The following is a 27707-nucleotide window of genomic DNA, read 5'->3' on the forward strand; positions in this document are numbered from 1 at the left end:
CATGAATTTAATATCAAGAAATTTTATAGAGAATTAAATACAAAAATTAATATATAGGTGGCACAGGCAACTTTAAATTCACATTAAAAGATTTCCATAGTATATCAATGGCAAAATTCCTTCCTAGAGCAAAGAGTTTTGCTCAGCTCATATCGTAAAATGAATATAGTATAGTAAAGGGTCTTTCTGGAAGACTGAGAAATACTTGCTCAGACAGTTCAAAAATTTAAAATACTGTGTAACAATTCAATACATTTTACTAGATCATGAAAATCCTTTAGATATAAAAGAATACCTGTTTTATTATTATGGTAGAGGGTGAAAAGAACCATAAGAATTCTGATAATTTCATTTTTTTTTTTCCTCTGAGTGTGTGGCAAGATACCAGGTTTAATCTAAATTTCCTGTCGATTTCAGCAGGAAAGTAGCATAAAAACACCTGCTACAGAAAATCTCTGATTTGTTTCTTTTGGTTACATGTAATTCTTCTGTGTTTTCCCAGGCATTTCTGGTGAGGTTGTTCCTTGCATGAAGAGAGAAGCAACCTGACTTGGAGTTATAAAAGTAAAACAAGAAAGGTTCACAAAAAAAAAGTAGTTAGTCTTTTTCAGAGGAAAAAAATTAAAATGTGTATATATACATACACACACACATATATATAAATAAAATGAGCTTCCAGCAATAAAACCAAGGCAATTCAAAGGAGTTTCCAAAAAACAGTCAAACATCATCACTATGAAGGAGGAGAAGGTTCTGCTGCTTGAAACAGGTCACTACGAACAGAGAGGATTAAAACAAAATTGTGTCTCATTGTGCAGCACTAACTTATTGTTTTTTAAAAACTTTAACCTCATTCTCTTATTTAGCTTACCCTTTTATTTGGTCTTTAGGACATGCTACAGATGATTATTTATTTTCTGACTGCCAATGCTTCCCTTTTTGTGCAAGGGTCTCCAGTTTCCATCCTCCTCAATACACTTCCATTTCCAGTATTTGGCTGTGGATTGTACAAACAATCCATCTCCAGACAATCACTGACGAGGCAGAGCCTGGCAGCAGTGGTCAATAGCTGGATCTGACAAGGCCTCCTGGGTTAGGAGCCTCTTTATGACAAGCCAGAGTCTTGGCTGTTCCCTATTTTTTGCATTAAAAACAAGGAATCCATCTACTAATCCAGAACACTCATGTTATCCAAGTAAGCAGACAAAGCAAGCACAAAGGTCTTTGAATAACACGACCTTTGAGAAATCCTAGCAGCAGAACTCCCTGCATCAAGGAGCTCTGCACCCTCAGCCTATTTAAGCAGCCTGAGTGTGAAGGAATTACCTGAGTGCATAACCAGAATATTAACATCTCACACTGTCCAGATTCACAGTGAGCCTATCAAATAACAGAGTAACTACCTCAGAGCAAAATGTTTTTGCTGACTACATACATCAGTAGTACCAACAACAGCAGCATCCACACATGTCCATGCCCACTTATGCACTACTCTAAATTATCTATCACAGTTTGGAGAAAACACTGCCACAGCTGGCAAGCATGATCTTCCACTAGCACTGCCAGAGCCACTGGATGCAGTGACAGATACTGTCCCCTACAACTTCACCTAATTTTAGGAAGCACTCAAGTACTCAGCCATTTCTGAAAGCCTTAAGTGGATTAGCATTTATTTAAAAACTCACTTAAAATCCTGTCTTATAAAGGATGTCCTCTCTAAGTCTGCAAACAAAAAAGACTAGCAGCCACTGTGCTAGAAACATTGCAAACCTCAAACAGAAGGTGCAACTTCCTTGTCAGTAGTTTTCTATTCCATACCTTTTTTTATTTGCTACCACATCTGCAATACGTAGTAGCAAAAGCAGAGAAGAAAAAACAATGAAATGGTTCCACAGCCAAGAAAACAAATACATACATACATATATATAGATATATACAGGAACATGTATAAAAATGTATATTTATGGAAGTTTCCTTTAGGCATTCCAGATCAAGACTCCAGGACAAAACCAAAAGGCAAAAAAAAATTAAAAGAAAAAAAAAAATTTGACATTTGCAGGTCATCTTTAAAATGCAGAGGAAGGTATTTTTTCTATAGCTATTACACAGCAAAAATTCACAAAAATATGAGCCAGAGAGTTTCAGCAAATTTTATGTCCCTGGTGGCAAACTTGCAGTTAACCATGGAGCCTCACCTTCAAAGTCACTTCGTTTAAAATCACTAATTTGTCTGAAAATACTGTGGATTCCAGCAAAGTCCCAACAGGGAGTGAAACGGTCTGGGAGGGAGAGTAAATAAGTAAAGGACAAGGAAAAAGAAGATAAAAACATAAACAAAATGAAAACATTTGCAAAGCACCCACGGAAGGATTTCCTAATAACCAACACGTGTGCTGTCCTCTGCCCCGCCCAGGGGCTCCCCGGGCACCCCAAAGCTGCAGCTGGGACAGCTGCAGGAGCTGCAGCTCCCGTGCAGGGCTCCCTCTCCCCTGCAGCACGGCAAGGCAGGCTCCCTGTGCTCACCCAAGCAAGGCTACACTGTTTGGTGGAAGGATTTCCTAATATCCAACACGTGTGCTGTCCTCTGCCCGCCCAGGGGCTCCCCGGGCTCCCCAAAGCTGCAGCTGGGACAGCTGCAGGAGCTGCAGCTCCCGTGCAGGGCTCCCTCTCCCCTGCAGCACGGCAAGGCAGGCTCCCTGTGCTCACCCAAGCAAGGCTACACTGTTTGGGTGACAAAAAGGTAAGGCAACCTACCTCAAATAGATGTGGTTTTAAAAATAAATAAAATAACATTCAAAAAGTTCAAATACAAAAGCCCACGCACAACCTATTGCCTACATTTTAATCAAGAACAGAAAGAAAAGAAAATGCAAGCAGATATTACTTGGCTAGATTTAAAGGCAAAGGACAATCCTTTTCAATAGCAGGCTCCATTTCTCAATATGACCATGTTCCAAAAGATTAGATAACAGTATCAGGCAACATCAGACTATTAATGACACAACCCTACAGAATGGAGAAAAGTATTTAAGCATGCTATTGACTTGGTAAGATTTAAGATACTAGCACACAAACAGCCCATCCTTTTCCATCCCATTAACATATTGGTATTAAACACTTGGATTAATGGATTATAAAGGAGTAATACCATAAATTAATTCTGATACATCCCAGCAAAGTTGCTGAAAAAGAAAAGAGGAGGGGGAAAAAAAGGAAAAAGAAGAGATCAGCATTCCAGAAGTATGCCCAGGGGAAAGCAGCAGCCGATCAAGGCACACATTACCTCTGCCCCTGGTTCATCCATCTGCTGCACCTCAAGGAATGCCACAGGGGAAGCAAACATGTGGAGCACAGCTAATAACAGCAATTCTGTCCATATTAGAAACTAATTATCACCCTTTCCTATCAGGATCAGTGCTTCCAGAATTATAAGCAATTTACCCTACTAAATGCAGTCTAGAATTTAACACTCAATAACTCAATAGCTAGTTTTAAAAAAATGCCAATTTGGACTTAGATATCATACCAATTGTATTTTTTTTTCTCCCAACACCGCTCACTTTCTTGCATCTGAAGATTTTTTTTTTTTAATTTAGTGAAGAGGTGAACAGAAAAAACCTCTGCTTAAACAGAATTCTTTACATTTAACTCTCAGCTCAAAACTGCACAATTACTGTGATTAAGTCTATGTAAATCTAACAAAAAAGACAAACATTTAGTTTGTATTGTATTAGCCATTTTCTGAAAATAACAGCACGAAATCTCATTGCTCCCTACCAAATATATTACTTTTCATTAAATACACAGACCATAAAACTACAAAATGAGATTAAAAAGCTGTGAATAGCATTTTATGTACTGACCTCGCAAATAGAAAACAGACTTTCTCCTCAGTCTGTTGTCATTCTACCAAACTAAAAATCACGAATCTGGAAGATTGTTGAGATCCCTCAGCATTAGGCTGGTCTATAAGAACCTAATTATTTATTTTGAAATGACCAAGTAAACATTTTGTTTTAATTTTTGTTTTATTTTGTTTTAATTAAGACCACATACTTGAGGCACTACTTTGCACATTTTGTAGCACAATCCAAATAACTGAGAAACAGTGAACACCAAGGAAAATCACATTATGAGTGAGTGCAAAGATCTGCATAAAGAGCATCAGGCATGGATCAAAAACAGTGCTTCTCTCTCAAGAATCTTAATTTCTCTTTTTTTTCTATCCATCCATTCCTCAAGCCAAGTACTTCTTTAGCCCTGACCCAAGTTTTGTCTCACAGCCTACCAAGACCAAATCATCCTCTTCCAAATTCCCTCAAAGCCCGTCCTGCTTAGCCAGCAGGTGCCACTTTTTTGAGAAGGAGAAGGTCAACGTTCCCCTAAGGATTTGAGCAAAACGCCTCCTGGAGCGAGCAGTCTGGGATTGGTGCTTGGGTCTGCTCCCTTGGGACTGCACATGCTGGCTCTGTGCCTTGAGGTAGCAATGTCAAGAACTGTTAAGGATTTACAGAGCAGTCTCATGGATTTAAGTGAGAAGCATTCTAATGGAAATCACTCAACTACTTGGTTTGCACCTCTGAACAACACACAGTGATATTTCACTTAAAACAACATTTTTAGAGGAAAATGAAACATTCCCCAAAATATTTGACTCAAAAGTAAATAGAATTTAGTGCCAAATGCTAAAGAATTGCAATAACAAAGCAGAGCTACTGCTTTTTTTAGTACACAAGCAAATGTAATACCAGTATACATTCATAGTAGTTATAAAGCTTTTTTTTGCTAACAGGGAATAGTCAAGGCTGTATTTATGATCAACTCTATCCTTCAGCATGAAGGGATATACAAAGCACAAACCTAATGCAAAACATCAGCAACTTGGCTTAATAAGATTACAGTACAGTAAAAGGTGCTCATAAGCATTTTCTATAAATGAAATGTAAAGCCTGATGACTCCATACGAGCCGGAAGACCAACCTAAGCTCATAATGAAGGCATTGTGACAAAGCTTAGCATCTGAAACACCAACAGAATGGAGCATTTTTGATGTGGTTGAAAATTTCACACCGATTATAAAGCAGCCGTGTTACAGTGGCCAGTTTTAGGGTAGTACTGTTCTACTTTCTATGATCCATGTAACAATTTTAAGGCAGATAATAATGAGTTTACCTAGTGTATTACTCCTTCCTGCTAATCTCACTTCTCAAAATAACAGTATATTTACAGTGTAATGGCACATGTTTGGAAAATTTAAAGACCACGTTTTCCAACAAACTTAAAGAAATCAGTAAAAATATATGTACATTTAACTCAGTACACAACAGTTTCTTTTTCAAATGCAGAGAAAGAGGGATATTATGATCTTCTGTGGGAAAAGCAGGCTGTCAGACTGAATAAGTATCAAGAACTATAAGCATTAATTCATTAAGTAAAAATAGTCAAGAAATCAAAACCCATCACCCCTGCACTCCAATCACATCTGTCCTCTACCAGCACACAGAAATAAGTACTACAGCATCAGGCAGACTTGGTTTTGTTTCCTCACCTTTGCAGTTTTGAGCACGCTTAATCCCATGTCCAGCACACACAGACACAGCTATTCTTCTATCATCTGTATGCCTTCAGAAAACACTCCTACAGTCCTAGACTAGTAATGATAGAAATTTGCCTAAGCAGATTTGTCAACAGCAATGTTAAACAGCATGTAAATTGTTCTACCAGTATCTACTTACCTTTTCACCCTTACTAGATTCAGTAACTGAATTTATATTTTAAAAACTGCAGAATGGTACTTCAGCATTCAATAAGCCATGTTCCTTAGTATGTCACTATGAGCCATTCCCAGGACCAGGGGAAAAAAATATTGAAGTATAAAACATAGAAGTCAACGTCCTTTTACTTCATACCTCATTGTCTGTCCAATCAAAACCTCAGTAAAGTCAATACCAGTCAAGGTCTTTATTTCTGTACATGACATCTCAAACCACAGACACACAGATAAATTGCATTTTATTTCTAAGAGTTACCAGGAGCTCATTGTGCATGCACAATGCATAGAGTGTGCTGAGGAGGAAGAACTAAAATAAGGATACTCTTACACAAGCCAGTCACCCATTCTTGCCATCATTTACTAAAAATATATTGTTTTAAACCCTTCTGTTAACTGAAGCACCTAAAAGATTTTTTCTGTTTGCTACAAGGAAAACTCAATTCTAAAAAAAAAAATAAATTAATTTTGATCAAAATACATGCAAGCCTTTGAGTAGATAACAGCTTACAGCCACATGTCCATTTCTAATAGTCCTCATAATAAAAGCAGAGTTTTAAGTAGAGGTCCTTTCTGAGAGAGGATTTTTTTTCCTTAAAAACTAACTTGGTTGCAAGCCACGATATAAAACCAAAGGACAAACTTCTTAATTTGCCACTCCTAAAGAATACAGATTAATAACAGACATCCAGACATATCCAGCTGAATCAGAAGATGTGCAAGAAAAAAGGAGGGGTTGTTACTGGGTTTTTTTAATAATATGAAGCAACTGACCTCCTGTCAGTACCTCCACTGTCAGCACTGGCCATAGGAAAGGGAATTGATGCTCACAGAGACGTAGGCACACTCAGCCAGCTCTCCACACTTACCAAGGCACTTCCTTCATTGCAGAGCACCCTGTGTTACCATGACATTTGCTTCAAAAGTTTTCCATTCTCAGCTCCAGACACATATTACAGGAAATATGTCTTAAGGACGTGCAACACCAAATTTTATGTGAAACAAATGAGCATACAGCCCTTCTTAGGACTACTTTGTCAAACTCTAATACTAAGGAGAACAAGAGGAAAGCGCTAAGACAAATCATCAAAATCCCCAAAGAGAAAGTCAAATTAGAAAAGCCAAATACAAAAAGGCCAAAATGTGTCATATCCAGGACAGAAATACTTGAACAGTCATATCAAAACAGAGCTCCAGTCTGAAGTCCTAAGTTAGAGGCATGTTGAGAAGAAAGCACAGAGCAGCTCTCTCCTCTGCAAGGCACTTCCAGTATCAGGCCACATTCACATCCAAAACCCAGCAGAGATTTTACAGGCTATGAAAGCACACCTGCTCTGGACTTCTACTTCCCTACAAATAATCTTGTAAAGGAGTGAATAACTACTTGACAAACACTAAAAGGTCAGAGACAACTTCCAAATGGCTGGCATTGCCCCAAGCTGTTACAACAGTTATGGATAGGCAGATAACAGTTTCTGAACCCTACTTGGCACACCTCAGAAGACCTTAGCATCCTTGTTGAGCTCTTTGCTTCCAAACAGACAAATGCTAACAGCCTCTTTCTGCTCTCCAGCACGGGCTGGCAGTAAGCACAGAACGAATTTCACTGCAGAACATAAACCACAACCAAACCCCACCACATGTGCATGCTGGCTGTATGCACAAATGGCTCCCAGCCAGCTTGACTCCTATCACTCACAGGCAGGAAGAAAACCAGACAGGCCACTTAAGCAAAGGCCTGTTCACTGTGGGACAGCAACAGAAGATTTATTTGCACAATTGGAGCCATTATGCCAATAACTTCTGTTCACTAACACCCTTCACAGAGATCCTGAAAGGGAAAAGTTACAGCACAGAGATAACTAGAATTCACAATAGTCCCAAAATGTCTGAGACTATGTGAATTTACATACAAAGTGAAGAGTAAAAGCTACCAGCATGCAAGTGACTTCAGTAGCACAGGATTATTAAACCAGCATACAAACTACATTTCAATAGCAAAAGAGTGTCATAATAAAGGTAGTGACACAACTTTATTATATCAGGAATAAAATACTTCATCTCACAGGAACTTTACAATATCAATATTTCCCTTGCACTCTACAGGACTAAGATGAACTCCTCCAAGTAGACCAGGTATACAAGTGCTTGACTTAGATATCACTGACATGTTCACTAATTGAAACCTACATCTTTAACTGAACTGGGAGAAATGCAAATTATCTAAAATCTGGGAAAACTAACAAAGAAAGTACTAACTGAACATATTCCATTGATTCCTTAAGATCAAAGAAAAAAGTAACCAAGAATAAAGAATTCAAAAAATAGCCAGATATTCCAGTGCTGACAGAAGTAGAATATCAGATAGTTCTAGTGCTTTTTCAGAGACTCACAGAATATTCTGAGTTGGAAGGGACCCAAAAGGATCATCAAGCCCAACTCTTAAGTGAATGGTCCATATGGGAATCTAACCTGCATTATTGGCATTATTAGCACCATGTTCATTACTACTGCTGCTACAGAACATAATTTCACATGTGTAAGTAATGCTTTACATTAAGTTGGTTGTTAGCTTTGCTTCATTTAAAGGAAAACAGAAAATGCATAAAGGAAACCAACAAAGGCACAGTCTTCACAAGAAAGGTACAGATACCAAATTCCTATTTCATCATAATGGTGGCCCATACTTCCAAAGAAGTTATCAGACTGCTGAGAAATTAAGTCCTTCCATGTAGTCCTAAATTTTATCTGAATAAGTTCAACAAACTTCCTCTGAAGAAATAATAATATAAATCTCAAGAGTTTCATCCCAGATGCACACCAATTAGTCCTATGTATTGTATATTTCAAAGATCATTTCCAAAAGGACTGGACAAAAAATATCTTTTTTTTTTAATCTGTCTGCATTGAAATTTAATCCATCATGAGGTTTCAGAGGAAAAATCAGGCTAAAACAACTCAAAAGCCTATTCCTAGTCCCATGGGAATGCAAAGTCTCAAAACACTAAATCTGTTACTGGTTCAGGGGTGATTGCAGACACTGCTGTGCCTCCAACTCACATTTTCAGTCAAACATTTCCAGAAATACATGTGTGTGAGAAGAAACTTTAAGACAAGTGATTTTTAAAAGGAAAACTATTTAAAACTCAAAGGTGATTACAACAATCTTGAGGGATTCTTGAAGAATGTCCTTACAGTAAAAGTGAATTAAACTGTACTCCAGAACACAGACATTATTCTTAATATTTATGTCCCCATACTTTCTTTTTTTTCTTCCCACTTTCTTCCCTTGTTCAAGACATCTCCATTTAAAAAAAAAAAAATTAAAGTTACACCACCAGCAACAGCAATGAATGAGAAAATTACTGAATTGTCCCTGGGCATTTCTCTATCAACAGATGTCAGAAAGCCTAACTGGAAACCAACACAAAACACAGTGCTCAGGACTGGCATTCCTTTGGTTCATCCCCTACAAACGCCTGGAGGAATCACACACACCTAGAAACAGCTAATTGTATTATCCATATGGATGAAACTAAACCCTGGATAATGAAAATGACCAAATAAAATCTAAAAATTAACAAACTTCAGCTGAACATCCAAATTCCAATCTACCCCAAGTAAAGCAAGCTGTTTTCCTTGCTACCCCATGGCAATTAGATTAGCCATTTTATCAATACTAACACCAGCAGAAGCAGCACCACCACCAAACTGCTATGAAACTCAGTAATTCTTACACCTCCTCTTTATTTTTGCCTTTGAATTTAAAAGTAAGTTTGTTTTTAAAATAATTAATTCAGAAATTAAGAAGTACTCACATCAAGTTCAGAAGAAAGACATCCTCAACGACCTTAACCAGTTACAAAATCTGTTTGTGGACAAAAGTAATCACATGGAGTGGATGTGGCCATCTGCATGAAGAACCTGAGAGCACAGTAGTTCTTTATTCCCAGCTTCAAAGGTGGACACTCCTCTTTACACATGCTGATGCTCTTAAGATTTGTTTTCCATTTTTGGATAACACAATCATACCAAAATAAACATGAAAGCTGACTTCATATTCTGTTTCACTACCACTTAAAGACACATATTCTTCAAAAACAAGTTGGAGAAAAAAAAATCCTATCTACAATAATAACAGGCAGGAATCAAATGTATAATTTGCACACTAGCAAGAACTGAAAAGATAAGAAACTCCAAAGTTTCTTGGGCATCAGGCACAAAGCAAATAACCTTCCCACACTAAGTTTCAACCAGATAATATTATGGGCTTCCCTGAAAAATACCTGTGCTTCCTGATTTCCCCAGCTTTCTGTGTCTCCATAAATACTTGCTTCAGTGTAAACATCCTACTTCTCATAAAGGCTGCTGTGAAGTTTTAAAATAAGTACCTCAAATTTCTTGAATTACAAAGAGATGGGAAACCAGACATTAATTACAACAAACAAACAAACAAAAAAAAAAAAAAGTGAAGTTTTAAAATAAGTACCTCAAATTTCTTGAATTACAAAGAGATGGGATTAATTACATTAATTACAACAAACAAACAAACAAAAAAAAAAAAAACACACCAAAACCCACACAGTATCACATTCAGAAGCTGCTGAAATTAAATCCATAAATTGGGGTCAACACTTAGTTCACCTTCTTAAAGAAATTTTTAATTCCTTAAATTCATGTGCACTCTTTCCCCTTTCAGTGTTTTCTAAAATATTGTTACGACTAGCTGTATCAGAAATTCCATTTAAGATTAAAAGAAGGGGTAACAAAGCTACAATATTTGGATCACTTGCTTTTGTCCCAACCTGGTTGATTTTCATGAGGTTCACAGGATGTAAAGCAGCTTTTTTTTTTTTCCCCCGAAAGCTAGAATCAAATATAAACAAGAGTCACAACAGACTACTTTGGCAAAACATGGTAGTTGAATTTTGAGTTTCAAAGAATTGTTTGAGGGCCAAGACACTGTTTTGCTCTTAAAGAGTATTTATTTACAAAACAGGTTTCACTAATCAAATGGTACTGAGACCAAAGTACACTGTTAATATGTGAAGTATTTGTTTCTAAAATATCTGTAGCGCTTGAAGTCTTTCCCTTTGACATGTATTTACTCATCAGTACTTCTTAAACTTACCCTCACATACCAGAATTATGATATAAAAATCATCTATTTCACAAAAGGCTCCATATATCATTTAATGATATACAACCATTTTTATGGCAGAAGAAGCAAACAAGTTAAAAAGCACTTCAGGGGAAGCAGAAATTATTGTTTTGAAACTAAGTTCTTCATGATCATTCGGTTAAATCAAATTTGTTTCCTAACTTTAAGACACAATCTGTTGTAGCACAATCAGCTTTTCCATTGCTGTTAGAGCATAGGTTCTGTCTACAACAACACAAAGGATATTTTTTAAGTACTTAGAATCCAGACAGGGTAGCAAATGCAGCCACATTTAACACAGCCTCATCTCTTGTTTCAGTCAGAGTAGGTTTTGTCAAAAAACCCACTTGATTACTGAATCTTTTTCGACGACTTGTTACCATATCCATGATTATTAGATCATGGCCATAGGCTAGACACTGGTACATATATCCAGCTGTCAAAGTGAATTTAATCCATTAAATGCAAAGGATAGCTATGGACAGGGTTGTTTTCTGTTTATGTATCAGGAAACCTTTTTAGACCAGAAATTTTCTTCCTTGAAGAAATTTCGGCAAATGTATCTGTGTTTTCTTATTTGGAAAAGATTCAAATAAAATTTACAGAAATGAGACGTATATGTAATCTGTGAAGGTGTGCTGAAACAGTTTCTGTAATGCTGATATGAGCCCCAGACTGAAATTTGCATTTCCACATTTTTAAATAACAGAGTCTACATTAAAGAAGCTGTATAGTAGACACAGCAAGAACTGAATTGAAAAAAAAAAACCGCCAACCAAAATTTGAACAACATAAGTAAAAGATTGAATTAAACAAGCAGAGACATCAAACTAAAAACAAAAGTAGGGAGTGAATATTGACACTGAAAACAGTGCAAGCTAATTTAACTCTGCTTAGGTCATATGAGGTTACTGATATTAACCCATTCCAAGACCACCATTTGCATTAACTGAGTAAGTTCAAAAACATTTCTTGTCTGCACTACAGTGTAAACACTAGCCCTCATTTTAGAGCTGAGGAAATCGGAAAAAAGCCAGTTCCTCAACGATGTAGCAAAACAGGAACAGAAATTCTGCCTCTTTGTTACATCCTCTAAAACTCAAGAATATCTTCTCTTCACTATGCAATGATAAAACCTTGACAAAAGCTTTTAATGGAGATTAAAAGCCTGCTTTAACTTTTTACAAAATTTTACAAAAATAACAGCACTAAGTAGAAGGTGAGTAATAACATTTCCTAGGATTCTGCTATTCTTATTGAATTTTTAGATATTAATTAAAAGTCATTTAGACAAAAATAAAATCACTTTTCAAGAATTTATGTGTTTTGTTCATTATTCAGTATATCATGCTGCTATAATCTAACAGATCCAATACAACAATAGCATAGATTATAAAACCACAGAATATTGAAAAGCATTTAATATTTCAATATGGAAGCTTGTTATATTAATTAAATTATTTGTGCCTTTCATTCAAGGATTAGTCACACAAGTATAAAACTATTTCAGATTCAGAACTAAAAAAGATAAATACCTAACTTCTCATACTAAACTCATTTAAAATGCTATCTTTGTTAAGCCTGACAAAATCAGGCCAGTATTTATACACACTTACATATGAGCAGAACACAATGAGCTTATCTCAATGTATGCCAGTGACCCTACTGCCACAATCCCAAAAACAGTGCCTACTCAATCAGTACTGACTCAAAGGCTAAAAGGACACACAAATAGAACATTTGTTGGAGCTGTGAAAGATCTTTTATTCCCAAACGTGACTTGAGACCAACTGGCACAACAGTCAGAGGATACTTGGGTCATTAATGCTATGTGCGTTCCCCAGGATAGTGCAGAGCTTTAGGACACACATCTGCTGAGGCAGCATTAAATTTGCTTAAAAGGGGAAAACAACAACGAGCAGACACCTTGCAGAGTCTGATTCCCTTGGTTCATGCTCTCCTTGTGATCAGTGCTGACCTCTCCTTGGTACAGTACCTGGTCCCCACGCCAAGGCCACTCACACCACAGCTTGTCTATGCAGCTTAGGCAAACCCATGTAGAAACTGTAAGTAACAAGTCCTGCCTGAACTGCTCAGAGCTCAGCAACGCTTCCCAAGGCCAAGCCAACCTGGAGCTATGCTGCTTTCCTGCTCTGACAAAGGGGCAAGGCCAGACAGGGACTGAAAAACAAGACCCAGTCTAGGGATCTTGAGTATGGCACATGCAAACATCTGCTGCAGCGGCAGAAAGTTCTTCTCAAGTACAAGTATTCTTTATTTCATTCTTCCTTAATTTCACTTGGAAGGAGAAAAAAGAAGAATGAAGTTTCTGCTTAATTTTCACTTTTATCTATTTCAGAGAAAGTGATGCAGCTAAAGACTATGTTACATAAACAGATGTAAAGGATGGAGCAAGCTAAATGGATAACTTCAGAACTCATCTCCTCTAGAAGCTCTTTCAGTAAAAAAGAAATACTTACACATGGAAGTCCCAGTCCACATAAAATAATACGCTGTACGGTGTTAATCACATTGTCTCCAAACTTTAAAAAATCCACTTTTTTCAATTCTTCAGATTTAATTTTTTTTTATCTTCTTAAATAAGCAAAAAATTAATGAACTCCATCCTGACAGCACACGCAGAAATTGATATTATGGCTGCCTAGAGCTCTAAAAATTGTCTCTGATTTCCCACATTTCATCTTGATGGAAAACTTCACATATTAAAAAAACCCAAAAACTGTATTATCTAAGGTGACACAAGAAATTAATAACTTTTCTTAATTTGAAAACAACATTTGGTAACTACAGTCTGGGGAGGAAGTATTTATATACAAAGATATAGCTAAATTTGCTGAAAAGGGGATCGTATGTAAGGTATATTTTCTGAATAAGTACAGAACTTTACACCTCTGTAAGTGATTTTCCCCCATTAGTGTCACATTTATAAATAATATGGTAGCAAGACAACCATTTTACTTATAAAAAACAAAAACATTAATGAGAAAAGGATGATGAATGAAGCAGTGTAATTTCCTAACTGTTTTGCACTACCCAAACCAACAGAGGAAATTTCAAAAAATATTTCTTCCAGGTACAAAAAGGGAGGAGTAGTGTGGGAAACTCAGACAGTGATACTTTGGCAATAAACACTGGTTAGCTGTTAGAACCATTCAATCTCTTAGTGCATTCAAGCTACATATGTTAAATACACAAAAAGTTCACAGAATAAGATTTTAAAAAGCTGTAGCTTTATGAATATTGGGGTCAACCAACCAAAGAAGCAAATAATGTATTTCAAGGAAATCTCTGCTTCCCGCTCTTTTTACTCCAGCCATGTGCTAATACTGACAAGGTACTTTCAGATCAATGCACCAAGCACTTCAGGAGATGCAAAAGCTCTGCCAGGAATCCTGCCTTCAGAAGGACTTCCATTGCTATGGCAACAGCATGTTCTCCAGGATCCAATTCAGAGACAACCTGTGACACACTCATGAGAGATGGCCAAACTCCGCCGGAGCGCTCGCTGCAGCACAAGTGGCACTGTCACACACATGCCAGTTAGCACTTGCAGGAATGCAAGGTACAAAGCAGGGGGGGTTCATGATAGTTCACTTAAGTTCCCTGCTTATAAACTGGTGCCTCTGGGAGAAAAATTACCATTCACCTTATTAAACAAATTTAGACTATTCAAAGGCCAAAAAGTGTATTGTCATTAGCATAGAATATGAACTGCATTAAACACCATCTCCTGTATTCAGGCATTTACCCCTTTTCTGGTGCAAAGTTCCCCTAACAGGATGAGGATAAAGGAAAAGGGAAAGGTCAGCACATAGCAAAGAAGCAAATTATTGAAACTATTATTCAGTACGCAGCAAGTATCTTGAAATAAAGTGAGTTTAATAAGTATAACAGACACAAGTGGCTACAAACTCTGGTTTTACTACATTGCTCTACAAAAAAACCCAAACAATCTCTTACAATGCTTCACCTCCTACCCAGAAAAGTATTCATAAGACTATCCTTGACATCTTGAGTTTTAATCACCAAACACGTCGAGTTTTAAACACCCCATACACATCACTCTTACACTTGTGAGCATTTGTATACTACTACACCGGGACCAGCCACTAATTCAAGCCATTAAAAAACACCAGAAGGAAATGTAAGTTATTTATCTATTTCTGCACTTTTATAACGTTTGTTTTCAAAACCTATTGTGACAGTTACATACACTTTGTCTGCATAAACAGACAAAACCCTGCCTGTTGTTGCTCACCTAAGTTCATTCACCCCAGGTGATCAGCTCTATCTTTCCCGTACACAATGAAAACTGTAACATGGCTGCATTCTCTATGTTTCTGACAATGCCTAAAATAGTTTAGCCCCTTTTAAGATTCCTTCTGGTTGTACTGTGCAGCACTTACATCCTGAAGGCCTGGTAAGACTGTTGGGTGTATATGCTGGAGAAGATATGGTCTTGCATTCTTTAGAGCCGCTCTCTTCTTTCTTTTGAAGTATCGAGCATTATCTGACTTGCTTTGCAAGTCATAATATTGCAGATTGTTAAAAAAGTATTGCAAATAAACTAATAAAATAAACAGCTGAAAGAGGAAGAAATATGGGGAGGTTTAGTTTAGTTTGTCATTTATAGGGGTTTGCATTTTTGTGAGGTTTTTTAGGCTTTTGTATTGGGTTTTTTGGTTTGTATTTTTTCATGTTGTTGTTGCAGTTTTGTTTGGGTATTTTTGGAGGGAGTTTTTTAATTGAGGAGCTTTTAAATTCAACATCTTACAAATACAAGTATCTAATTCAGATGTTCCTGTCATAAGTAGCATTGACAAAGTTTATGCTCCATTTTTTTTGGTGTGCTTATTACGGTCCTCTGGCAAGGGAATATGATATCAGAGATATTTTCAAGGTTACCAAAATAAAAGTATTGCACAGAGTAGAGAACACATGCCAGACATGACATGCATTTATATACAAATTGGCAGAAATGTGCATTTGTTTTATAAAATCCAGCTAAGGGAAAAAATTTTGCATTACCATTCTATTCAATCCCCTTGCATTAAGCATCACAAGCACTAATCTTGCAAAGACATACTACAAAATACAGCCATTTGAGCTCTACAGTAGTAAGCACCAGACATCATTTTTAGAAATACACAAAAGCTTTTCATTACTCAAAAACTCGGTCATCTTCATTAAATCACCATCTCTTCATAAAAGCCTTGGCTTCATTTAGCATTCAGGAAGATGAAAGAGCAGCTACCCTCCTCATGGATTACTTCTCTATTACAAGAGAATACTTTGCACGTCAAAAGCAAACACTGAAGGATTAAATGATATTGTAGTTTCCGCTCTTATTTATTTGCAATGGGCAGTGAATAGAATTGCAAAGAAACAATCAGTGATTATTTTAAGCTGTGTTCTTTTGCAAGGATTATGACTCATGAAGTTGCTGCATAAAGAACTGCAACGGGATAGGTGTCGCATTGGAAATGGTCGCAACACCACAATATGAAAAATGTTTGTCCTACAAGCAAAGCTGTCTGATTTAATCATTTCATAGGGTAGCCACAATCGCTCTTGGGATAACAACCAAGACAATAGTATTTTGCATTCAAGTAAACAAAAATAAAAATATACACAGTGAATTCCATTCTCCTACAGAAGACTAAAAATACCTCTGGATTTTTGTTTATACTGAATTAAGGGTAAAATACGTTTTAAACTCAATTTAATTTAACACACAGAACTTACACATTTATGGTCCAATAGTCATTGCATTTCACCTGCAAAATGTACACAACTAGAAACAGCCAAATTTGGATTTTGATTAACTAGGTACGTTTTTCTAACCATTAGCACAGCATACTCATCTTTATATTTAAAAAGGAGGAAAAGAATACACCACCTAAAATGTAACTTTCACAAATATGGCTGAGAACACACTTCAACATAAAAGTCCAGCTCAGCCTAACATAAGTTTTGTTGTGTTACCACTGCTTCAGCAACAGCAAAGATCTCCTCCAGAGACAACCTAACCACAAAATGTGTGTTACAGTTTTGCTCGTGAAAAGCAAAGTAGAAGTGGTTCAGCTTTTACTAGAAGTCCACACAACTAACAACCTGATCAAGACACAGAGACACCACCGGCTCTGTAACTACAATTGGCACAGAAAGAAAACCAACAAAATCTGCTACCAAAACAAAGCAAACTTGAATAGTGTACCCAATACCTCACATGCTTACAAATATAGACAACCTCTCTAGAAGATCAGGAGCAAGAAATCCACTGCAATAAACAAAAGTTACTTCTGGAAAAAAATAAATGCAAATTGTCAGCTCTACATTAAAAAAAAACCAAAACAACAAAACACTTGTATTCCACTTAGCAAGAAATTGCTACTGTAATAAAAATGTACATTTTTTGGACCATTTTTAAAAGGCACTTCCATAGCGCTAATATGAAATGTACAACTTTTCTGTCCAAGATAAACTTTCCTTAGTTTTATGCTAAGGCTTTACTACCATTCACAGACAGCATTTGTCAGGGCTGCAAAGTAAACACTTTTAGTCAAGTCTTTTTCACCCCTCCATTCCAAATACTACTTTAACACACCAGCAACAATTACTCTGGTGTGGTCAAGCAAGATTTTTCTGCATTACATGAAGTTTATGTATTTCAAACCAATTTCAGCCCTTTACTTAAAAAAAATAAGAAATCACATCTCTAGTACACAAGAATCTAACAAAGTCCTGAAGATTGATTTGGTACTTTTTAGCCTGATTATCCTCTGAAAACAGTGAGATATTATAAATATAACAAAAGCTACTCTTTCTGGTCATTCTTGGTATTCAGTTAACATCTTCACCAAAGAAGTACGTCCTTTATGTTTTTGAATGTTGTGTTTACAAACACAGTTTTGTTTTACAGATGAAAAAACAAGGCATTCATTCAAGACATTAAAAAAAATTATCATTATCTCATCTTCGACTCATAATACAAAAAAATATAAAAACAAACAACTTTGCCCTGCAACAACTAGTAAATAATGCATTGTAGCATTTTAAAAGTCCATCAAGTACCACAAAGTACCTCCAAATCATCAGGTTGAGGTATACAATAGATCTGGGGACTGCTAAATTTTCAAATTAATTAAAAATAAACAAAAAGTAAACAAAACCCACAAAATGCAGGAGTACCCATTACAATCTAATGTAGGGGAAAAAAAAAACAACTCAGATATTAAAAATAAAATTCCTATCCTTAGAATGATAATATTTCCTGCCTTTTCCTATAATTTTCAATAGCGAAAAGTGATAAAGGTGAATACAATATTTAGAATTAATTATGCATATTCAATAACAATCTCCAAATAATTCACATGCAAAAGAAAAATACTGCCTTTGCTTATTTCTTTATTTCAAATCTAGTGACTTCCTCACAGAAGACTGTACAAAACCAATCAAGTTTTGCTACATTTTCCTGAAGAAGTGCTAACACGTTGAACTGGATAATTCCTGCAAAAAAAGGTTTTCAGAGAAGATACTTTATTTCATACGGTCATTTATTGAAACTGCATTTTTAAGTATGAAAATTAGTATTTACTTTGAAATAAATTTAAGATAGAAGACTTATTATATCCCATAGATCACATCTGACTCTGCGGGTACTTAAATAAATTTTATGTGGTTCTGAAAATGCTCAATGCTATTTCCCTGAAAAGATAAACCTTCCACAATAGAGCAACAAACAGAACTGCATCTCCATGGTCAAGAGAGGTCAGCTCAAGAAGCCTAGCAAACTATTTCAGTTTATGTGCAGCTTTGATTTTAAAAACAGCCTCCACGAACTTCAGTCCTACTAAGTGGTATGGTATTATATTACTGCCTTAAACAACCTTCTCTTCATAAATACATATAATGCTCAGCCCTGAAAAAATTACACTATACCTTTAGCAATTTCAGGAAAATATAGTTTACCAAGTTAATGGTAGAGTATAGGGTAGATTAACAAAAACTCATATAATGGTATCTGCAGGCTCAGCTATGGATAAAGCAGAATTACCTGAGACAAACAGCTGTCACAGCAACTTGACAGCAAAACACCTAAGGGGTTAAATCCTCTTTGTGTGACAGCTGGAAAGAAGTGAGGGGAAGGGGAACTTTGGCAAGCATGTATGAATGATAAGCTTTTAACATGAAATTCCTTTGCTAAAGATCAAAAAGAGACCATAAACAAATAAACCCAAAAAAAGCTAAAACTTAGCAAAAGCTGCAGACACTAAAGTTTTACAGGAGGAGACTGCAAGCTCAGCTGACATTAAAGGACATAGAAATACATAAGAATCCCCTTCATACTGCTCTTCCTCCTCTTTTCCCAAACCCTTAGTCCTCACATTTCCATTTCTATCAAATCTGCTTTCTGGCTAAATACAAAATTTCAAATCCTGCTCCTTCCACATGCCATTAAGACCACTATCCAAAGCATCTGAATACTCCTCATCACTCAGAGTAGATCAGAAAAATTTGGCAAGACCCAGAGTTACTGGCTGAGGGGAGGCTGATGGTGGAAGGTACCCCATCCTTAGGTCCACATCAGGAAAGGACAAGGCACTACTGCAATCCCAGATCTTCTGAAGCCATCCAGAAATAACATAGCAAGGATCTTCCTTGCATCCCAAACCAGTAATATTTATATGGGGATTGGAGGTTGGATGCTGTGCCTGTAACAGTGACCACTGCTGCTCTCATCTAAGGAAAAAGTTGCTGGAAATACAGGATTAACTTTTTCAAAGAATCCTTTCTACATGCAAACACAGCAAAACTCAGTTTCCCTTACTAATGGTGTCAAATGTATCTCTAAACAGAAGACTAACCAGCACAGAGGATTGACAAAGTCAGGTTTTGTTAATTTTGGAAACACTGTTTGGTGTTAAGAGACCTGCTCAAGAATTGCCCATTGTGTCCATTCTCAAGACACATGGCCCTAATTTAAGGACACTCAGGTTAATGGCAGGCTATCAACTTAAATGGTCTTTGCATCAAGTCACTAATTAGCAGCCTCTCCCAATCCAGTGCACCCCTTACAAACTCAGTACATTAGCAGAGACACGTGGAAAGGGCAGCCAGTCTCTTGAATTTGTATGAAAGGGACCAAACCAATACAAACAGTACCTAAATAGATACCTTCAGAAGTTTTTGCATGTATGAGGAACGTCTGGGTAGACACAAGATTTGTGCCCCAAGCTGTTCACTCCCAATTGTGCATACTTAGTTTTCATGAACTTCAGAAGAATCTTACAGGCAAGAGAGGTGTCATATTTTGACAACTTAGCTCCTAAACTGTACCTCTTACTTTGAACTCTTACCTCTCTTTTCTGCTATACATCCACAATACCTTACTTCATCTCTTTGACTGATACCTCACTGATGCTTGTGCACAGCCACGTGCAAAAACAATAAATAATGCTATTAGTACACTGAAAAAAAGGTACTAAATTGAAAATGGTAGGCCACAGAAAAATACTGCCTCGGAGTTACTCTTCTTTGCCAAAGACAAAAAAAAAACACCAAAGGGAGTTATTTTCAGGTACCACACCTGAGATTAAAAAAAAAAAAATCAGTTACAGGAAAAACTGAGATTGAGATCAAATCTACTAAAAAACATAAGAAAATTGCACTACCATTGCCTATGGTGGGCACATGCATATTGTGACTGGTTGTTAATAGAATTACTGTATTAAATAAAGGGTGATGGGAAAAATCAGTAACCATCCAGGTTTGTATTGGTATATGTGTTGTAGCTTAGACAAAGGCAAAACAACAAAATGTCACTGTAAATCACAAACACTACCTTCAGCCACAGCAGCAACAGAAGATTTGGAATTTATATAAAATCTAAAGAAAAGAAAACTACCTGATTAAAAAGTCCAATAGATCAAATCTCGGACCTTTGCCACCTTCTACTACAGTTTTTAAGACAGAAATGGCTTCATCTTCAGAAGTTGATTTGGGAGGAGAAAAGAATAACAAGTTCTGTTTCAAACAAGAATTAAGTACAGCAGGTATGACAAGGGGTTTTGTGGGTTAACTCACTGGCTCACATATCAGGTTACTTTTCCAATATGCTTATTTTCACCAGCAGTCTGACCAAGTTATTTGACTTTATCAGCAGCTTACACGACTTACTGTCATAATATACTACAATATATCAGATTAGTTCACTTATTTTATCTGCAGCTTTCATTCATAACTGATTGACCTGCAGAAAGCAAGCCTGCCCCAGCTATCTTTTAATCAAAACACAATGTTCATCTGTTAATCCAAGACAGCAATTTCTGACAAATTACAGATCAGTTGTATTAGCTGTTTTATTCATGCAATCCAACTACACATATATTTCTAAAATATAAATCAACAGAAGTCTTGCAGAATTATAGCAAATCAAGCTTGTTACATCAGGATTAATAATATGCACCCCAGTATTTCCAACGCTTCACAACGCCACACCCGAAAAACAACCAAAACTTATCCATTCTTTAACAGCAACTAATTTGTCCTTTTAAACTAGGGACCATTGGGTGGTGAGAAAAAAAGCATCATGAGCATTCCTTCCTTCTAAATCAGATTTCCCAGATATATACAGTGTTAAGAGCCATGCAGACATACAATTGATCTTCACCTACTTATGGGGGCCATTAGGCTGAATCTCAAATCACTGACAGGTTGGAGGGGGAGGGGAGGTTTTTGCAGATGTTTATTTTAAGTTTAAATTTGAAAGAGGGGGCTCTAAAATAAAAAACAATGAAACAGTCTTACTCCATCTAAGAAAAAAAAAGCACTTTCCTTTAGCATGCTTGTAAAAACATCACAAAAATAAAACTGAGCTTAATGGGAAAGATATTAAAGCAAGCTTCACTTCTCTAATTGCCACCAAAACCACTGAAAATCTCTGTAAGAGGCAGCAACGCCCAAAGGAAAAAAGAACTACTTTTTAGGAATCTGGACACTGTGTGATTTTCAGTCCTAGATAGCTCAAAGGAATAAGTACCTCCTCTTTCCACGTTTCCCTTTACAAGGCAATCTCTGGTCAGCTAAAAAAAAAAAGCTTTAAGTTTTGTTTGTCCTAGAAGTCACAAAACATTTGAAATTATACCAAGACCACAATTAAATCAAAGTACTTAGAAATTAAATGCCTGTACTTCATCACTGATCTTGACATAGTTTTTCTACAATACTTAACACTGTCCCAGAACAACTAATAAAGAAATTTGTCACCTCTCACTCCTGCAGAGTAATCACCCTAGGTCAAGTCTCAGCTCATAACATTACCAGAATTAGGGCATATAATCCACTATCTAGTAAATTTCTACAAGTAGAAATGTTTTTAATGAAAATCCACAAATATATACTACTATCATTCCAAGGGGAACTCAGCTGAGGTTGTAGCTTGTCTGACAGTTGCAGTGTTCTACTGAGGATTGGTATTTATACAAGGATACACCATATTGGTAAAGAAATCCGAGGAGTCACACTGTTTCTCTCAAAGAAATAACTATTCTGGCATTCTCTCTTTTTCTAAAATATCCAAGGGAAGAAAGGGAAGCACTAACTACAAATAGGACATGCCACATTACTTAGCAGTGCTCTAAGACCTTACATAAAAATGAAAGCTTTATTATTCAACAGAAAATCATTCTACACATTCAGGAAAAGCAAGGACAAAGTGGGATGAGATGCCCAGGCTGTGCTCTCCACAATTAAGTTTTAGGTGCCTAAATGTCTTTTAAGACAAGCTTCAGGGAAACAACTATCTTAAATATTTCTATTTTTAAAAATTTAAATACTAACTACATTGTAAGACAGATTTGCTGTCTTACTATTGCCATTAACTTACACCTGATGTACTTTCACTGAGGAAGAGAATCACTTATTTCAGGAGAAAACCTAAGACTTTTTCAAGTATGTAACAATTACATTTGCTACACAGTTTCATTCATTAAATTAATTGTGATAGTCTCTGGAAAGTTTGAAAAATTACTCAATGGAGAAGTTTTAGGATGCTTTTAAAAATAAAAATCCTTGAGTGTTACTAAAATGCAGTGTCATTTGGACTCTCAAAGTAACAGCCCTGACAACCTAAAGGCTAACAGGGGATGTCACTGCAACACTTGAAGCCACTACACTTCACTTCTCTACTGGCATTCTAAACACTTATTTTAATTAACTAAAACACAAACATCACTTTGTTGTATCCATAGGATCGCAAATATCATTTACCTGTATTCAAACAAGATGAACCTACATAAAAAGTTTTATCAAAAAACTTACTTTGGTTTGTCTTTTGTACTAAGTACTCTCTTCAGGGAATGACACAAAGCATCTGTTTTAAAATTGCACTTATTTCCTATTACAGTCTTAGCTTAAAGGTCTCTGACACAGCTATTAGGTGGACCCTGTGATAATGTAATAATACACTGAAGTCACAAAACACATGCAACATGTAAATATACAGTTACTTGCTTTCCAGATGGATAAAGTTTCAACACAAAAAAACTCCAGTTGTCAAATCTTTGAGAGGTACACAGTACTAGAAAATGGTATTAAACTCACATTTTCCTTAAGTACTACATTTAAAAACAGTATGTCCTTGAGTCAGGAGTATTTAACTATTTGGCATTTTACAGAAGTTTTCTCCCTTCATACAGGGGGGCTAGGAAATTCTTCAACTGAATATCTAGGCTTGATTTTCTTAAACAAAAACAACACAGTCATTCATTTTTAATACAACAAATATACAATTTGCACATCAGTATGGCTAGAGACACTCAACACCTCACTGTACTGTGGCTAATAGCCTAAGACAGAGAGGAAAACCATGGTTAAAGTTCACAAAACGCACTACAAAGATCAAAACAGCACATCTCTAACTGATCTGAATATCTCATGAGAATATGCACCAATAAGAGATTACAATTCTCTGAGAACATGGAGACTACACTGAAACATTTAGAGCCATGAGATGAACACTGTATCTCGGATGCATCCTACCTGATCCACTGAACTGGCTGCTTCCTAGTGTAGTTGGTCTGGTTTTTCCACTATTTACAGGTGGGGAAAACATCTGCAAAACAAGAAAAAAGAGACATGTTTTAGTTGGCTTTCAAAGTCTGTGCTGAATTATTAATGCAAACAGAAAAAAAGGTTAATAGGAAACAATTTTTTTCTATTTCTGCTTGAAAACAATGCAAGATGCATGTTTAGACACACCAAACCAATAAGCTGAAGTACTCCTTGCAATTTATTAATAGGACCAAAACCTCATTTCTACATGAACACAAACAACTTCAAACTAAAAGGACACCTACTACTACTGTGACTATTTCAAATACTTACATGACTCACATTTTTTTACTCAAATTATATTTCTTACTGATCTGCAAGTATAAAGTCACTGCACAAAGCACTTAAGATGCAGTAGTTTTCCATTATATTTAAAATCAGGAGCCTATTTGGTATGGTAAAAGCAACACACAGAAAATACCTACAATTTTCTTAGCCAAGACCATCAATTAATAACTTCTTTTAATCATGGGAAATAATTTTTCTTTTGTTTAAATAAGGAAAAAAAACCCACCCAAGAGCCAAGGTACCAGTGCCACATGCCAGCTTAACCAATGTTAATTATTAGATTATGCCACCACTGGGTCAGCCTGATTTTAACCAGTTAAACCAATTGACCCAGCTGGTATTACAGTATTAAATCTGGAAGTCTAGACATTACATCAAAGTTCAGGTGTCCAACTTGGCTGAGGCAGACCCAGCCAAGCCCTGCACGCTGCTGCCCCTGCTCCTCACTTCGCACGACCACGGAGTAAGTCACGAGAAGACCTCAGAGAATATCCTACCGCACTGAAGTCCAGCAAGTCGCTCAATTCCTTGTCAGTTCCTATAGCGGCCATCCTCTGCTGCTGGGAATTCATCTTCCTCCGCTCCTGCGATCACCTTTCTAGGCACAGGGAGAGAGGCACGGGCAGCACTTCCCGGCGCGACCCCGGCCCAGGCGCAGAGCGGCCTCGGGTCCCTGCGCGCCGGGACTCGCGGGGAGCCGCGCTGGGCCGGGCGGGCTCAGGGGATCGGCAGCCGCAGCTCCCCCGAACTGCCCAACTCTCGTCAAGTTTCCTCGGGCTCCCTCCTCTCCCTCATTCCACTTCTCCCCCAACCTCCAGCAAGGCACGGTCACGCCGCAGAAGGGCGGCCGCCGGGAATTAAGTCCCCCCCAGGCAAGGGAAAGCAAATAAACAGCCGCGGCCCGGCGAGGTCCGGAGAATTAGCGAGAGATTAAGTGACTCACTGTCCCCGCAACAATGGGGCTGGCGAGCGGGGCCGGACGAGCCTCAGCAGAGCCATCTCTGCCCCGGCATTACCGCCCGCCGCCGGTGCCGGCTCCCCCTCCCCCTCTCTCCCGACCCACCCACCGGGGGCCGCGGCCGCCGCTCCGCGCTCGGGACCGCGGCGGGCCTCCCGCCCGCGCGCCCGCGGCCCCGTCCCCTCGCCGCCGCCTCTGCCCCTGCGAGCGCCCGGCCGCCGCTTCCCTCCCCCCGCCGCTTTCTCCCAACTTCTCGCGGCCGCCCGCACTTACCCGTTGCCCGTGTACGCTCCGGTGACCAGGGCCGGGCCGGCGGCGGCGCGCGGGCCGCGGGCTGGGTGGGAGGCGACGAGCCGAGCGCTCCCCCCCCGCTGGAAGGAACTTGTGGGTTCCCTCAGGCGGACATTTTTTTGCTTACAGAGCCTCAGCACCACGTTCACGGCTCCGGCTCCGTATCCCTCCGCGCCGAGCGCCGCCGCCTTAACCCTTGCCGCGCCGCGCCGCTCCCGGCCGGGGCGGGCGGGGATCCACGGGCACCCCGGGAGCCGCCCCGGCACCCGCCTCGCCCCGGACGCAGCGCCGGGACGCCCCAGCAGATGGGGAGAAGCGAGTCCCCTCGGGCCGCTCAGGGAAACACGCGCCCCGCGGGAACAGACCCCTCCCCACCGCTCCCCAACTCAGCCAAACCGAGAGCAAACCTCGACATGCAGCACTGCCGGCAATGCACGTGCCCCAAAAGACATTATCGCGCTCACCCTGAATTCATATACCCTAAAATACGTCTTAATACTTTCAATATATCAATACAAAGTCTTACTGCTCAAAATAAAATGGCATATAAATTACATAAATCTTTAAGCATTCATTAGCAGCTTCCTAAAAAATGTAACGTGTCAAAGCACAAGAACATGGCTGTTACTACAAGAACACACATTCAAATAAACTCTGCAGCTCTCTGAAACAGGTGATGCTGAATGTGAACCAGCCCAACGGCTTCCCTGCAGGAATGGGAAGCAGCTTGCGAAGAACCTGCGCCCTCATTTGGGTCCTGCCACTGCTACAGACAAACCACTCTTTTGTGCTCCTTCTCACAAAACCGCACTGCCAGCCCGTCCTGCTGGGAAGTTTATTCCGTGTCTGCAGAGCCGCCCCACGCAGCAGCGAACGGGCCTGAGGCGAGCGCACGGCTCTCCCGCCGCCGAGCGGAGCGGAGCCCGCGCGGAGCCGCAGCGGAGCCGCTGCTCCGGAGCGCACCCGTCTCTCGAGCCTGCAGAGCCCCCAGGTGGCACCTACTTGCCACCACCTGGGCCTGGGCCTGCTCCTTGCTGACCCCACTACCGAGGGCCGGCTACCATTCTCTCCGAAAGTGAGAGTTATAAAGCAATAATCTATGCAGCTACGGGCAGATTATTCTTTTGGAGCAAGAGTTTTAGGAAACACAAAGAGAATGAAAAAGGACATTAAAATCGCGGAGAACCTAAAAGGCACCAGGGAGCCGGTAAGCGCAGGGAGGAAGGGCTCGCAGTGTGGAGGAGCTCGCATCCCTCCCAGGCTGCTGCTTGGCAGTCCCCCAGCTCTGGAAAGCAGCAGGCTGTACCGAGGGCTCTCCAGCCACACACCCTTCCCGTTCAAATCAGCTCTTCCCAGCCAGGCCCTGCCTGTGACATCTTCCGGAGGAACGGGAATGTGGTAACAAACTTACCACCCCCAGGCAAAGACAGACTGGAGATTCTGGAGATGCTCCTCCATTTTTCTCCGTTCCATGCCTTGTGCTGGATGATCATTTGGCCTCGTGATTCTATGAATATTCATATATTTGCCACTTAGAAATGCAGGAAGCAATTTGTATTAAAATACTAACACAATGACTTCCATTCTCTGTGCCCCTGAGGGATATAAGTATGTACTTTTTCTCTTTGAAGTATAAATAATACTACACTTTAGAGGAAAGTGCCCATTGACACAGATCATTATACATTTCATGAGCAACATTCTTTAACATATTTTTATTAAAAGATCCCTCATATACCTACTGAGAAGATATTGTTTCTCTGGAAGCACTACTTTTAACCAGTAGTGGCACTCAGTACCAGTCAGTACAGCTGCAACCCTGATAAGCATTGATTAGAAAGCTGGCTAAATGTAAAGAAAGTGGAAGTAATAATGCTAACAATTATTTGTACTGATGTGTAACTGGATTCAAATTATAACTTATTTTTGTTAAGATAGAGATAATTATAGATTCTTCGTTAATACAAATACTTTGTATTTGCCCTCTGACATCAGATTTTAAGGTTCACATCTACAGGCTTTTATTTGCAGCTAGAAGCTTTGAGTGGAAGATGATATAGCCACATAATCCATGGCACAGGGTTTTAAGTTACACAAAACACCAT

At 38.6% G+C, this 27707-nt stretch overlaps 1 protein-coding gene across 9 annotated transcripts in view; it reads right to left on the reverse strand.

Moving 5' to 3' along the window:
• TCF12 (transcription factor 12) overlaps positions 1-25726 on the reverse strand; it is a 158672-nt gene extending 132946 nt beyond the window's left edge. For 2 of the 9 annotated variants that reach the window (XM_039723408.1, XM_039723402.1), the window contains exons 1-3: positions 25585-25725; positions 24851-24951; positions 23994-24066 (exon numbers count right to left, since the gene is read on the reverse strand). In XM_039723408.1, coding sequence (XP_039579342.1) covers positions 23994-24066; positions 24851-24925 — 148 coding nt within the window. In that variant the 5' untranslated portion in view covers positions 24926-24951; positions 25585-25725. Of the gene's footprint in view, positions 1-23993; positions 24067-24850; positions 24952-25296; positions 25379-25584 lie in introns of those variants that run through there. The other 7 variants (XM_039723410.1, XM_039723406.1, XM_039723411.1 and 4 more) reach the window with 5 other exon arrangements.
• Between the last annotated feature and the right edge of the window lie 1981 nt (positions 25727-27707).

This window comes from Passer montanus, unplaced genomic scaffold, assembly GCF_014805655.1.
Source record: "Passer montanus isolate IOZ18808 unplaced genomic scaffold, ASM1480565v1 scaffold5, whole genome shotgun sequence".
Taxonomy (NCBI): Eukaryota; Metazoa; Chordata; class Aves; order Passeriformes; family Passeridae; genus Passer; species Passer montanus.